At 41.3% G+C, this 16,335-nt stretch overlaps 1 protein-coding gene and 2 long non-coding RNA genes across 3 annotated transcripts in view; 1 reads left to right on the plus strand and 2 right to left on the minus strand.

Moving 5' to 3' along the window:
• Nucleotides 1-16,335, plus strand: part of LOC145970900 (uncharacterized) — a 113,841-nt gene that overhangs the window by 51,117 nt on the left and 46,389 nt on the right. The window lies entirely within an intron of this gene.
• The window catches only part of LOC145970898 (uncharacterized), a 161,010-nt gene that overhangs the window by 19,722 nt on the left and 124,953 nt on the right, over nt 1-16,335 (minus strand). The gene's annotated exons all lie outside the window — the stretch shown is intronic.
• LOC145969763 (uncharacterized) lies at nt 1,930-7,953 on the minus strand. Its single transcript, XM_083095991.1, has 3 exons — nt 6,431-7,953; nt 5,304-6,357; nt 1,930-2,169 (listed from the first exon to the last, which is right to left on the minus strand). Exons 1-3 carry the CDS (start codon nt 7,507-7,509, stop codon nt 1,930-1,932), a joined length of 2,373 nt encoding a protein of 790 aa, XP_082952117.1. The 5' UTR covers nt 7,510-7,953.

Consider the following 16,335-nt stretch of genomic DNA (forward strand, 5'->3'; position numbering starts at 1 on the left):
GATACAAGTACAAATATATAATTGCACCATTATTCCCCGATAGAAAGGTAGGAAGAGGTATAGACGCGCCGCACACCATGACGCTAAGCGACAACATGATCGATTACGTACATTGGAACGATCCCAACGAATTGGTAGATCGTTTGCGATTGCTGGACGCCTCGCGTCGAGCCGGCAACAATGCTCACGACAATGAAATCTTGTCAATTATCGAAGAACTTCGCGAGGCTGGCATTATTATAAATTAAACTATGCGTCAACGATACATGTCATTCGGTCAAAGTTCTCGGTACCGAAATGTCGATTAATAAATTTGGATTATCGCTCGGAACGTCGAATAATTTGTACTATCAATGGAATGGATTATTGAGAAATTACGTTCGCGATAACGCTCTCTGCTAGACTACTACCGGCTTTGACGCAAGGTCGCGCAAGATTCAATGTGTAGCAACCGGAAACTGATACTGACGCCGTCAACAAACGATACGTGGATAAACTTTTGAGAGATCGACAGGGAGAAATTGAGCAAAAAATTATCACGCTTGAAACACACGTGCAGGCGCTACGAATAATGATGGACGAGATAAAGAATGTGCTGAGATATGCAACATCTGACTCGACACAGTAAACGAGAGATACTAATATCGCAATATTAATTATGCCTCGATCAAACGTGCGAAAGAAGATAAACACCTCCGAAAAGCGACAACTTGTCGAGGAACTACATGCTCCGGCGAGAAGAAATTTTCCACGAAGACGCGTCATTGTACGCGGATACGACGATCTGTGGCAGGCGGACGTGGTCGACATGCGTTCGTATTCTCGACTCAACAAGGGTCATAAATACATACTCACAGTTATCGATGTGTTGAGCAAGTATGCGTGGGCCGTACCGCTCAAGAGTAAGAGCGGAAACGAAATGTCCGAAACGATTGCAAAGATTATTGGAGACGATAAAAGGTGTCCGAAAGATTTTCAAACCGACAGAGGAAAAGAATTTTACAACGCGAGTGTGCAGAAACTCATGAAGAAACACAACATTAATCATTACTCGACGTATTCCATTATGAAAGCCTCGGTCGTGGAACGATTCAACCGTACTTTGAAAAACAATATGTGGAAAATGTTTACGCTCAACGGAAATTACAAATGGATCGACGAGCTATCTCGACTCGTTGCAGAGCAAAGCTGCCAGATCTCCGCTGCAAGCAACATGCAACACGGCGTGGAGGGGGTAATGAGGATGTGAGCGTAAGCGTACGTGTGAGCTCGGCGCTTCGGCTAGCTTCGGATAGTAGAAGAGGACAGAATACAGTCTTCTGTCTTCTTCCTACCAACGAAAGCGACGGCCGACGCGCGACGCTACACGCTGTTCGCTCCTCGATAACTCGATATGCGCTCAATGTTTCTCTTACAGCTTTTTTATCGTATAATATGTTTATAATATGTATGTGTGTATATATATATATATGTGTGTGTATATATATGCCGGGACTCCCGGCAGCGCCAAGTTGTTGGCCCGCCAGTTTACCCGCTAAAACCACTGGGGTGGCCTTCCGCGCGTTGGAGGGGTAGGCGGGAACCCGGAGCTGCCGTTGCATTACATCGGCATCCCCGACTGTGTCTCTCCTCCGCGCTTAGGGCCCGGCAGACTTGGGTGCTACTGCCGGGCTTCCTTTCCGGCTCGTTCCCGACAGCGAGACTGGATTCTCGAGACTCAGATTATCGGGAGCGCTGTTATCGAGAATAGTGGCTCAGGAACGAGTGAGCAGAGATGCAAGATTGTCTCCGCAAGCAACATGCAACGCGTAGTGGAGAGGGTAACGGAGATATGAGCGTAAGCGTACGCGTGAGCTCGGCGCTTCGGCGAGGACGGGCGACGCGCGACGCGGGACGCTGCTCGCTCTTCGATATCTCTATGTTTCTCTCTCACAGCTTTTCTTTATGTTTTATATTTTCGGACACGGGGCGCTTAGCAGCCGAAAACAAATTCGTGCCTAACTCCTGCGGTCCCGTCGTCGAGGATTTAGCCGAATCACAATCCTGCAATACAGGCGATTGACCGGTCATTTCGTCATGCGAATTGGTTTGCCGTGTTCCCCCGTCGGTTTCCCCCGTGTCCCCCTGTTTCGATAAAACATTCTTCAATTTCGATAACGCGTCTTCTATCTGCATTTCGACACTCTCTTATATTATACTCATTAATCGTTTCCATTTCGATAACGCGGATTCTAAATCCATCGACTCTCTCTTATATTATACTCATTAATCGTTTGAGCCTGAAATTCCTACATAGTAATAATAAGTTAATTTCCCGCGAATTATACATATTTATAATTTTATATATTTATTATATATATTTATTAGTATTTATTTTAATAACTATAAGAAATTAGGCTCTGTATATTAAAACTATATGTATATAAACTTAAATTTAAACGGGCCATCGGAGCCAAACGCGGATGGTAGTGCGTAAGTTCAACGAGAATCAAGTTTTCGTCAAGTTTTCATCATATTTGTGGAAAGCAAGAGTATAAAAATTATCTTGTCTGTATAACAGACCTCATACTTGTAAATGACAAAATAATGCAATGTGGTATAATAGGGCTCTAGGCGAAGGTCCATATAAAAAAACCTAACGCGCCATTGGTGATACCCCGTGGGTGGTGTGGAAAATCGCCACACTCATTAAATTTTTTTATTTTATTATTTTAAATGTATGTGTATGGAGAAAACAAGTTCAATTATTATATTAAATAGTTTTATAATATATTTTTGTCATATAATTAGTATATATTTATATTTGTGTATATATTTGTATAATATATTTATTATATATATATGTGTGTGTGTGTGTGTATGTATATATATATGTATATATATGTATATATATGTGTGTATATACACACACACACACATACACATATATATATATACACACATACATATTATAAACATATTATACGATAAAAAAGCTGTAAGAGAAACATTGAGCGCATATCGAGTTATTGAGGAGCGAACAGCGTGTAGCGTCGCGCGTCGGCCGTCGCTTTCGTTGGTAGGAAGAAGACAGAAGACTGTATTCTGTCCTCTTCTACTATCCGAAGCTAGCCGAAGCGCCGAGCTCACACGTACGCTTACGCTCACATCCTCATTACCCCCTCCACGCCGTGTTGCATGTTGCTTGCGGCGGAGATCTGGCAGCTTTGTTGCAGAGTACAATACGCGAAAACATCGCACCATCGGTATGAGACCTGCCGACGTCACTCCAGCGATCGCCGAAAAACTTTTAAATACGGTGTATAGCAACGTAAAAATTGCGGCTCCGACAAAATTTAAAGTAGGCGATTCGGTACGCGTAAGCAAATACAAGACCATCTTTGAAAAAGGTTCCACACCTAATTGGACGACCGAAGTTTTTAAGATTGTCGAGGTGCAGAAAACTAATCCCGCGACATTCATACTCGAAGATTCGCGTGGAGATCCCGTCGCTGGAGGATTCTACGAATACGAATTACAACGCGTCGCTAATCCCGACGTATATCTCGTGGAAAAAATTTTGCGGGAAAAGGGTGATGACGTATACGTGAAATGGTTGGGAATGGATAAATCATACAACTCTTGGATACATAAAAATAGTGTATTATAAATATTTATTAAAATAATATACATATAAACTATATAAATAATTTAATATATAAATATTTAATAATATAAAAATATATAAAATGTATTAAATATAAAAATATATACATGGTTATGTACAAAATATACAATTAATAATAAATAAAATATACATTTATTTACAATGGTATTCTATAATGTCCCCACGGTAACGTATCGGTGGTTTCGGGTACGATATACCGCTTATCGTCGTACGGACTCAGAGCAATTTTCGTCTCGCAGATCGTGTATACTTGGTGCAGTTTAGATCGTATACACGACTGCTGACGCGTCATTTCAATTTCTTCTTTCAAACACCGCATGTAGTCGTCAAACGTTATCGTTCTCGCAACAACGTTACTCTTGACACCTTTAACTTTCTTCGTGTCCTTTTTTCCATTCACTCGTAACGCGTACATCTTTGCTCTGAGCCCGACGAATTCGGTCATTATGGTACCGTTGTTTTCGTCCTTCATCAGGCCCGGTACCTTTTTATTTACAAGCGGTATACCATACGCATTATCCACTGCATAATCGCTCGTGTCGAATCTGATGATATCGCGCTTCATATTCTCATACACATCCGCGCACTCAATGTGATATATGAGACTATCCGTATCGGTGTACATTACCTGGCATTTGTCGCGATACATTGGCGTCATATACTCGTGATGAAACTCGTACAAACATGTCTTGGATATGTCGAGTATGCACATACCCACGTAAATCGGTTTGTAGAATTTCACCTCGAGTTTGCGCAATTCCACAGCGATTAAGTTTTCTGAAAAAACGCTTCTGCTGTGGAAATTTGGTTTCGCGATCATTGCCTCTGCGCCATACCGACCATCCCACTTTGTTAACAATTTAACATCGACACGATTGCGCACATTTTCCATCGTTTTACCAAACACTGCATTGTTCATTAATTTATATAAATTTTTTTCGAAATCATTTTTAGCCAATGTTCTAAAATGTGTATTTAATTCTATGTAATTTCGAAGCCACGGAGATTGTGAAAACTGTAAAATTCGATGTATTTTTGTTACGCGAAGACCGTGACGCGTACACTGCTGCAGGTTGCGATAGTGTATCACGTAACGCTTCTTATCGTATAGCGTTGCAAGCAGTTTAAATTCCCGCTTGCCAGGTGGTTTGTCGCGTGTCGGGCAAAACGGCAGGTCAGTGTGCGCATCGTGAAGATGTTGCGGGTACTCGAGGTCCACTTCGAGGACATAGCCTGTAGGCGAATCTAGCGTGATGGATGATACATCAAAATTGGTCACATCGTCGACCCATTGAAAATTGGCGTAAGGCAACGGTTGACACATTGCCCATCCGTACAAATTATTTACATCAAAGTACATCAAGTACGATGATGGTTTCGATGGATCGTACGACTCCATGTACTTGTTATTAGCGCGAGCGTATCTACCCGAACATTGACTCAGACCGCCGCGTATACCACGTTCGATGAACATAACCATGTCGATGTCAGTAAGCAGCTCGAACGTGATCTTGGTATGTTTCAACATGGCGTCCCACGTGTATCCGGGGAGAGTATAGTAATACGCGGGGTCGAGTCCGTAACTTTCGATACATTTATCTCGAAAGTTTTCGAAAATGTCGGCTAATAACAAGACATCAATTTTAAGATATAAATCGCTATATTCTCCTAGCGTCCGAATGGAGAATCGCGTCCAGATGTTCTCGGCGTGCGCGTAATCGCTCTCGGATACAGTGTCACCGGTCAAGGAACTGTAAAACGATTCGCGCGGTGGTAAACACGTATCTTGCAACCTCTCTACAGAGTCGATGTATTCGTACGGAAATACACCTTTTCGCGTTAACAAATTGAAATTTTCTGTTGATAAATTTTGAAATTCTGATTTTAAAATTTTGAGTTTATCTTTGTCCAAAAACGATGCCAATTTGTCGAGACTCGATGCGAGAAATTTGAATGAATCGATGAAACGTAATTTTACATGATTTTTTGATTCTTCATCCATACAAACATCTTTTGTAAACGAAATATATTTCTCTTTTGTTATCGGAAGTAACTCGATTTTCCCTTCGAACGATGTGGCTATTTCCTCGATAATGAAATGTGAATCATAACCGGATAAATTGTGAAAAACTATGGGAATACAAAAAGATTCTTTATAATTTAAATTGCAATTTGAGTGTGCTGGACCTCTGTACCGCCCGGTCAGATGGCAATGATCGCGAACGCGTGTATCGTCTTGCACGAACGGTTTTTCGCATATATGACATTGAGTGGCGCTATGGAATTTCTCCCACTCTTCGGACGTCAAATTTACCATGGGGACATTTGTTTTTAAAATATTTTTTACACGTAACGCTAAATTTTTGAGGTCTGCGGCGAACCATGCTATACAATCGGCGCTACGACGCGAATGATATGCCGATAAAGATTCGTCGTATGAACAATGTACATAATAAGCTAAACTAAATACTTGGTGATGTTGATATGCGTTTTTCTCTTCTTCCGTCTTGGCCAGAACGCATTCCAGGTCGGCGTAGACCACAAATGGAAGCCGCTCCTTCCGATTAAAGTTGTTGAACGATAACCACTTGTCCTTATCGCTCGGCAATCGGACAGCGCAATCATTCATCTTTCCACAGTCGACCGTATGCGACTGCAACTTGGTGTCCGAATTAAAATAATGCAGGCATCTGTAAAAGAAAAATTTTTTTAGATTTATATACAATTTGCTACATAACTTATAATTATTCAAATTAAACTTACCGATCGCAGATATATTTTGGATTCTTGTGTTTGCTCAATTGTGAGCTCACGAGCCGGGATAAATTCTTAATCCAAGTGAAATGTCCGACGCTGTTGTCGTCTTCAATGTACAGCAAGTTGATATGCTTATCCCGCTTCTGCTCCGTAAGACGCATCGGGACAATGCTGTTCTTGTCTTCGATGCTGTACACATTTATAGAAATGTCATTGGCAAGTTCAAAATTTTTTATTTGGTTCACAGTCACTGGAAACTCAATGTTCTGGAGATTCAGCACTGTCGTGTAATGCGGGTACGATGATTCCCGATTCGTGTCTCTTTCGGCGGGGTATAGGGCGGCGACCACTGTCCACGCGAAACACGCATTGTCTTTAGATTGTACATTAATCACCGCTCTTTTCAACATAATCTCCCGCGATAATTTGATGTGACACCCCGCACGCATAGGATTATACTTATTTATATTTACAGTTAAATTTAGTATTCGCGACAAAGCCCACCCGCTATCGCGTTCCTGAAACTCTTCCAGAGACGCTAGGGTGGGTTCGATAACACGCCGTTCGTACCACTCGCGTAAATCGGATGTGCGAAAGAGTTCATAGTTTCGCGTATTGATACTTTTGTTGGCGTGTTTATCCCCAGCCACGAATTCACCGTTAAATATAGTGTTCACTTTCACATTACAGTGTTTTTTCATAACGTCCTGCACATGTTCTATCACTATGTCTTTGGCGTCATCGAGAAATTGGCGAGGTTCAATGTGATTATAGTTTATCACCGCACCAGTCGATACGCGACTCTCGAACGCCGTATCAATCTCGCGCCACACAAGTCTATTTTGACGCGCGCTACATCCGGCACCCGCGTGTACGAAACGTCCACGTACCGAATTTTTCAACCCTTCGAGGCGCGCGATCCGAGCAATCAGCGATTGTCGATTTCCGATCGATAATCGCGGTCGCTTGATGCGACTTTGCTCTTCCAACGACTCGATGTATTGGTCGCATCGTTGTTCCCACACAATGTAATCTTCCAGCGAATCAATCAATGTGGATTGCTCTCGCAAATTTTGTTCCTCCATATTGTAACACACTTGCGAAATGCGCTTCCCAATGATAGTTCCGGATGTACTTTAGCAAAATTACTGGCGGGGCGTGCCTCTTGATCATGATTTATATACTGTCTCGTGCATATCATCGAACATTCTAGAATGATTTCATCTTAAAAATTCCCTGGAGTAGCGTCTGCAATTTAACCTTGATAATTTCGCGTTTTGTCACGTACATTTGAAAAATCTGATGTGGTTGCATCGGGAGCAGCCGTAAAACGGCGCTTGATTTTAGCACATTTAGCTAAATCTTTGTCTAGGGGTGATGTGCGTTTTAACCTTGGCGGTTAATCTTTGTTCCGATGCACATCTTAACCTTGAAAATTTCGCGTTTTGTCACGTACATTTGAAAAATCTGACGTGATTGCATCAGGAGCAGCCGTACATCGACGCTCGATTTTAGCGCATTCAGCTAAATCTTTGTTTTGATGCGCAATTTAACCTTGAAAATTTTACGTTTTGTCACGTACATTTGAAAAAATCTGACGTGGTTGCGTCGGGAGCAGCCGTACATCGGCGCACGATTTTAGCACATTCAGCTAAATCTTTGTCTAGGGGTGATGTGTGTTTTAACCTTGACGGCATGATTTATATACTGTCTCATGCATATCATCGAACATTCTAGAATGATTTCATCTTAAAAAATTCCCGGAGTAACGTTTGCAATTTAACCTTGATAATTTCGCGTTTTGTCACATACATTTGAAAAATCTAACGTGGTTGCGTCGGGAGCAGCCGTACACCGGCGCTCGATTTTAGCGAATTCAGCTAAATCTTTGTTCTAGGGATGATGATGTCATCGCAGCCGTATATCGGCGCGACAAAATTTTAGAGGAAATTAAAATGTCGTGTCAGCAATAATCCCCTCTACATTGCAATTTGCGATACTATTTGAATTGATATTAATTCTAATACGATCAGTATTGCATCAATCGCGCGTGTGAAAGGTTCACTGAAGAAATCAACATGAATTTTTACGTTCCGATTCGAAACGGTGAAACTCCACCGTGTAAGAAGCAAAAATGTGACACGTAAGTTTCGATCTTTAAATATTTAATTATTTAATTTTTTTAAATATTGATCTAATTTATATATTTTTATAGCATTCAGCCTCGTCGTGCGACTCGCATACTTGGAAGAAGATACGCTCTAACCCCAACGTCGTACAAGTATTTGGACATTGGAATAAGCGTTGGAGCTGTGTCGTACGTGGAACTGATTCTCGGTGATAATCGAGGCAATCAAATAGTGTTGCCTTTTTCAACGTGGAATTTGTTGATGCAGAAGCAAGCAGACATTGAACAATTTCTACAATCGACTGCTCTCGCATTAAGGATTGGAGATTTATCGATCGAAATGTATCAATCGAAAATTGTAAAACTCACATTATGTGACAATTCTTTGTACATGAAACCACCGACATTATTACATTTATTTAATTTTGAAAATTGTATCGATCATATGCATAATTGGTTATGCGAGAATACGTATCTCGTAAATGAAAAATTTAAACAATTTGAAACTGTTTTACGACGTAACAATATTACTACTGTATGCGATGCTGTAAAAACGATACGTGATAGTGACGTCTTTAACAGCGAATCATTAATCGATTGCGAATTATTAACATGTGCTGTAAATGATATTCTTTACGATGCGTGCAATAAATAATTATTTTTATTCCATCTATGATTTTAATTCTTTCCTTCCATACGAATAAGAATAGTTATACTTTTCTCAACACGCTCCGCTAAAGATGTAGAGAAATGCTGAGGTAGATGAGACGTGATGCTCTAGTTGGAATGAGACAAAAGATATTAAAAGATATATAATGAAGAGGAGCCTGCGACATTAGAATATTATTTCTTTCGTTGTTCTTTGCGTTTCGTTAGTCTTGTGTTACGTTAGTGCAATGGCTGAAGAAGAGATTATTATCATCGATGACGAAGATGTTATTATCATCGACGAGGATATTGAAGAGGTTGTTATCGTCGAAGATGGCAACCAAATGGATGTTGATAATCTAGACGAATCAGACGAGGATGGCTCTGAGGAAGAATCCGAGGAAGAAATACCACCTTTAGTGGATTCAGATTATGCCAGTGATAATGATGAAGAATTAAGACTGAAAAAGTATAAACATTTAAACGCGATGGAAATAAATAATTTGGATATTACCATAAAAATGTGTCGCATCAAATATTATTATTATGATGTGGAAGAAGGAACTAAGTATTGTTCAGACTGTTTTCTGAGATTGGCATCATCGTTTCGAAACGTATACTCCGTCAGGAAACACAAAACGGATTATTGTGCTCTATTATTAGGCAGTTATTGCAAAGAGTGCAGGAAAAATTTGCATCAAATAATATCATGCAATATGTGTCCCATTTGCACAAATTAAAATAAATGGATAATATTGTAAGTAACTTTCAATTTATAATATATCAAAAGTTCTAAAATAAATTATTAAAAACTATTCAAATGTCTTTTTCTGTTCCAGGAGCGGCTCCACTCAGCCCGGCACATCGACCCCTTAGCATTCTAGGAGCGGCCTCCTCCTTAGCCCGGCGCACTCCCCCCAAATATATTATTCTTATTATTTTATTATTATATTATTATTATTTTTTTTTTTAAATTTTAAATTTTATATTATTATATTATTATTTTATTAGACACACACACACACACACACACACACACACACACACACACACACAAATTGTATAATACACACACACACATTTTAAAATAAATGTTATATTTAGTATTGAAAAGAAATGTATTTATTTACGCGCCTCTCCTTGCGTTCCCATCCCTTGCGTCTCTCTTGCGCTAATTGTAAGAATTTATCGTTCTCTCTCTCTCTTTCGTACGCGCTATCGTTCTAACAATAAGTCTCGCGTTAGTTGTAAGTCTCGCGATATCTTCGTTCTCGCTCGCACGCGTTATCTTAGCTATTATCGTTCTCTCTCGCACACGTTGTTCTCGCGATATTATAGTTCTCTTTCGTATGCGTTCTCTTCGCGCTATTATCGTTCTCTCTCATTCACAAGCTCGTCGCTATCACTCACTTACCTTTGCGTCGTCCTGCTCCCACCTATGTGGCATCTTATAATGCGTTGTCCTTGTCCCACGTTGACGCCATCCTTGTCACATGTTGATGATGTCACGTGTCATCCTTGTCGCACTGTCCTCTTCACACACTTTACGCTATCCTTTTCCCACACGTAGCGCTATTCTTCTCACACCCGTCCCCCCCACCCGCGCGGACCCCCTCGTCCATCGCTCGCGCCGCGGATCCCCCCTACCCGCGCGGACCCCCTCGTCCATCGCTCGCGCCGCGGATCCCCCCTACCCGCGCGGACCCCCTCGTCCATCGCTCGTGCCGCGGATCCCCCCTACCCGCGCGGACCCTCTCGTCCATCGCTCGCGCCGCGGATCCCCCCTACCCGCGCGGACCCCCTCATCCATCGCGTGACGTCATCATCCCCCGCGTGATGTCATCATCTCCGCGTGACGTCATCATCCCCCGCGTGACGTCATCATCTCCGCGTGACGTCATCATCCCCCGCGTGACGTCATCATCTCCGCGTGACGTCATCATCCCCCGCACGTGACGTCATCATCCCCCGCGTGACGTCATCATCCCCCGCACGTGACGTCACCCCCCCCGCGTGACGTCACCCCGCGTGACATCACCCCCCCCGTGACGTCACCCCCCCCGCCCGCGGTTCCCCCTCGCCCCTCACCCCCCCTCGGAGCCCCTGCGTTAGAAACCTCATAGTCTTACTACTTACATATCCAGATTCGGCTCGGTTCTCGTAAACGCGCGTGCTACGGTGCGGTTTTATGGGGCGCCCGTAGATATAATGCGCACCCATGAATTGCGCATCGTATAGTTTCTACGTACTTTTATATACATATTCTATATCAGTTTTATTTGTATCTAACGGTTGAGGCGGAGCAAGTGGCAGAGGGATTTCGTAAAAAAGTTATAATAGTTACGTAATACATTTCGAATTCGGTTATTTTTTTGTGATATCTCACCTCGTGACTTGTTATAATATAATCATTTTGTTGGCAAAGAATGATCAATTAAAGGTTTTTTTTCTCTTGTGATTCATCATGTATTTTATATTTATTATCTTAAATAATCTGCGGATCGTTGAAAATATTTAGAATGATATTAGATAATATAATATAACGTTTTACAGTGCAATGAAGTACAAATCAGAATGTAACGTATTAGATTATAACGGCATCGAGCATGAGGTAAGCTCACCTTAAGGAGGCTTAACTATGATCGATCTTCTTATAGAACGGAAAGAATTACGTAGTCAAAACCTAATTCTATTCCTTGTGAATTTGAGTGTTTTATCAGCGCGATCCGATCGATGCATTTAATACTGCGATAGATCAATACGATTGATCGATCAGAAACGATACGGTCCTCATTAATTTGGTACGATAGGGTAGGTATTTAACGCCTGTCTATCTATAATCCGATCTGCATATAATATTCAGTTCGTCATTAATATACGATATATCATCGCCGGGGATTATCGAGCCTTTGGCCGTCGTATAGCAGTTATTTGAATAACAATATTCCGGCATTAGACGGGTCACCGTTCCGTGGCATCTAACGAGCTCTTATGCAAATTCAATTTGATTCTAGCAAGTCACAATATTGAGAGGATTTAACGATTCATTTAACTCGACTTACGCGACCTATGAAAAATGCAATCGTCGAGGGAAGGGAAAGAGACAGCAGTTTTTAACCGTGTGCCGACGGAATCATTCTTTGCGAGTATAACGAGTCACGTGATGAGATTGTCGCCGAAGAAATAGTCAATATTAGAAAAAGATTACCGTTAAATTTTCTCTAAAATTTTTTTTCGGCAACTATATTATAGATATATATATATTTCTCTAACTACAAATAAAAGAAGAGAGTAGTTTTATTTTACTTCCACATGTATGGGTACTTGATATTGTGGTATTTTCAACACTTCTAAAAGCTAACTTTGAATGCGACCTTATTGTAAAGAGAAAATTATAGACTAGATCGTCGTTACTACTTTGGGATCGTGAATATCAGGCAAGGGTCGCTTTTCAACGATATACTATGCGATGATACTGCCGACTTGTTATATAAACCAGTATTCTATTCTATTCTTCTTGAAATACCGCCATAAATACTCTACCGGCGGAATTAGATTGGAGCTAGCGGTACCGATCGAAATGTAAATTCGGGATATGGATCAGAGAGAGACCGGCATTTGCCTTCCCGGTATTTCGCTTGCGACTCGGGTGGCTCCTGTTGGCACATATCTTCTTTTATCGTACTATTTTTTCCTCCATATCGCTAGCAAAATAATCCAGAGCTCCATCGAGCTCTATTAGCATCAGAGACGGTGTATATCGGCAGTGTTCCGAAAAAAAGCGGTCCGGTCTCCTAGAGCAGTCATGGAATAGCTGCATCGAAATCAGTTCCCTGTACACGGAAATATCGAAGGTCTTCGGGGTCTTGGGAGAATGCGGGCGACCGCAAAATCGCATATAAATTAAGGTTTCAACATTTTCGATCGGGCCTTTTGTTGGATTCGCCGCGTGTCCCGGAGGAATCGTTTTACTTTAGGAAACAAAAAGAGGAGAGCACGAGTTCTACTTTCGAAATCGTCGCACAAGTCACGCAGTACTTTTGAATTTTTTTTGCAAAGAAAATACTTTTTAAAACTTTAAACTTCTTTTAAAGGAATACGGAACGTTGGTACAATGAAATCTGCATAATAGATTTGCTTTAATAATTTACGTCGATTTATTTTTCAGCGATTCGTGAAAGTGATATGTCGATCACCTTGATTTACGAGAAGCTGAAGAAAAACACAGCACATATACCAATAAACTTGATTTGCACAACTAACACAATTTTTATTCGTTTTTCGATGTACGATGCGCGATGTTGTTGGACGATGATCGATGCGGGCGATAAATCTGTGATTCTTTGCCCGCGTGTCAGCGCGCTCGACACACTTCGCGCCACGATTCGATCGCGACGTACGGGGCTATTGACCCGAATATCTTACGATTACCTCTGCATTGAGAAGGGCGATGTAATCCCGTGTACTTGGCTCGAGGTACCTAGGATCAGCTGAGTCATAACAGGTGAACACGCTTGTCTATGATCGCATCGCATACCGAATCGAGCGCAAGCAGCATTGAAATTGTCCAATCACTTATATAGGGATGTTTCCGAATCTTGAGGATTTGAAGACTATAATTTCTCGATTCTTTTAATGAACCTAAATCATATGTAAGATATTAAACGATTAATTTCTCATATTAGCGGGATGAGTATGATAAACCTAATATTTCTAACGATCGAGGATTTTTTGAAGATTATATCAAATGTCTTATTTTTCCGAAATTTGAAAACTTTACATAAGAAAAGTCACATGTATATCGAAATAGTAAATAAGGTAAGAAAAATTGTATTGCGCGAGACACCCGGTAGATACACTAAAAGGTCTTGCTCTTCTTCGAACTGCCACGTTACACATTGTGCTCGTGACTTGTCGATGCAGCGTGCATGACTAGCAACGAGCTCCTCGTAATGCAGGTTAATCGATTCACCGACCCGTGTAAAACGCCAGCCAGGATAAGTACGATGCAGTAGATGCGAGGAAATACATTCGGCGGATGCATTCTTATGTAACTGCTTATCGCTCGCTTCTCCGTCTACTTTCCGTTTTTAACGTGGCATAGAACGAACCGACTCGAGCGTTTCTCGATGCATAATTTATTTTTAAATCAAATTGCGATTTAATTTTATTATAATATTCAAAACTTTGCAAAAATGTTAAAAATTTGCTAAAGAATTAATCTTTTTCTTTACAAGAAGTTACTGCATTCTGTTTATTTCCAAGACCTTCACTCATGTGTTCATGTTTTATTGAAAAAAGAATTGTCAAAGCAAAAGATTAATCTATTTCGGACCCGAAACATCTGCGTAGCAGTAGGTATAATGTTAACGCTTTTCCGATAAATAGCATCATGAATTTTAATTTTTACACGGCGAGAAAGATGCAGCGTGTAAAAATCGACACATGGCAGGCCGACGTAGCAATTTCAGTCGTGCATAATTTTCATGAATTTTAATATCCCGGCGAAGTAACCCTTTTCGGCAGTCGCCATTAGCGCGATTCAACTGAAACTGAAATATCACCGCCGGCTAATAGTCCCGGCGCATTTTAATATCTACCTGCTAAAAGGGGGTCGCGCGAGATCTTTGTGTCACCGCGCAGATGCCGGCCGCGTGCAAGCGAATCAAAATGACTCGCTGGAAAAAAAAGGTGTAAGGAGGGCGCAAGCGGGTCTGTTGACGTTTATTGTGTCTAAACGGTCGACGGAGGCGCCATTAAAATTTTCTCGCGCGCGCATTTTTTTCTTTTTTTTCTTTTTATCTTTCGCGAAGGTTGGATCCGTTGCTGCAAGTCAGCATGGGAAGCCGCGAGGCGTCGGATAACAGAGTCGGCTAAAAAAAAAAATAGGCAAGCAGCCGCGGCCTGAGATTCGCTCGACGATTCTTACATTCTGTTACTTATTGATTGATGGCTTGTAAAAGGGTTCCGCACATTTTGTTCGGTGTTTAGTCATGCAGAATACTCACCGGCTATTCAACGTTTCTTGCGCGGCATAGGTATTTTATAGCGGCATTTTTTTGGCGGTGAGTTAAGAAGTAGTCGGCGCGAGAAATTAAACATTTCATATATATACGAATTCTCTAACGGATCATCGATTGAGTGAGTTGAATCTCGCTAGTAGATGGCGATCACCAAAAAACAGTCGTGTTAATTTTTTGTGCATAATAAATAGACAGTAATCGTGAAAATAGTCACGTGGATTCGTGCCACTCAATCTCACCGCATCCTTCATAAATTGCGACCAACAATTCGTTCTTGGCGTGCATAAACAGATAGCTCCTTGCTCACCTGCCGACAGAAACGGGCACGAAGCCCAGCCGTAATTTAATAACCGATTCATCCTTTAGTTTTGAACGGGAAAAGGGGAGGTACTAAGTGCCGCAGAGAGACGGAATTGGAAATAGCGGACGAGTTGGAGCGAGTTTAAGAGGCCCGAAACGGAGCTCATAAATAAGCCGGACCAGAATTACAATAATCCGATCCAATTAAAGCAGAAATTTATAGTCGCAAAAAGCGTAGACGCGACCCCCACCAGTCGATGATTTGCATTTCGAAATTTGCAAGCGTAATTTCAAATTTGCTTAATGGGTCCGCGCGGAGGGGCCTCCGAGGCTACTCGCGTAATAGATTCCGCTTTCATATTCGGCAGACCTACGTACCACATAGGGAAGATCGCGGCTGGGTCCGCTTGAAAGGGGCCGCCACCTATTATGAATTTCATACAGTACGCCGTTTTTTGCTCCCTTTCAGCGAAAGGCGGCCCAGTAACTTTGGGTCCATTTACCATACCTTGCTCCAGGTAAACTCGGCCGCACCGCTAGCCTACGCTACTCTCTATCAGAATCAATTTCCACGGTTCGTAATATTCTATCGGACTTTAGATCCAATTATCGATGTCTGCTGGTGTTACAGCACGGTATTCCCATGTAATTTCTTCTGTAATACACATTCAATAGCTACCTGATAGAAAATATATACATTTTATGCGCGTATATATACATATATATGTATATAAATTTAAAAAATTTAAAATTGAATATTCAATTTTGATAATTTTTATTGTATATTAATAATTTAAAAATATTTTAATTAA

Source organism: Camponotus vicinus, unplaced genomic scaffold (genome assembly GCF_025532165.1).
Source record: "Camponotus vicinus isolate PSW18456_S1 unplaced genomic scaffold, iyCamVici1.0 SCAF_4, whole genome shotgun sequence".
Lineage (NCBI taxonomy): Eukaryota > Metazoa > Arthropoda > Insecta > Hymenoptera > Formicidae > Camponotus > Camponotus vicinus.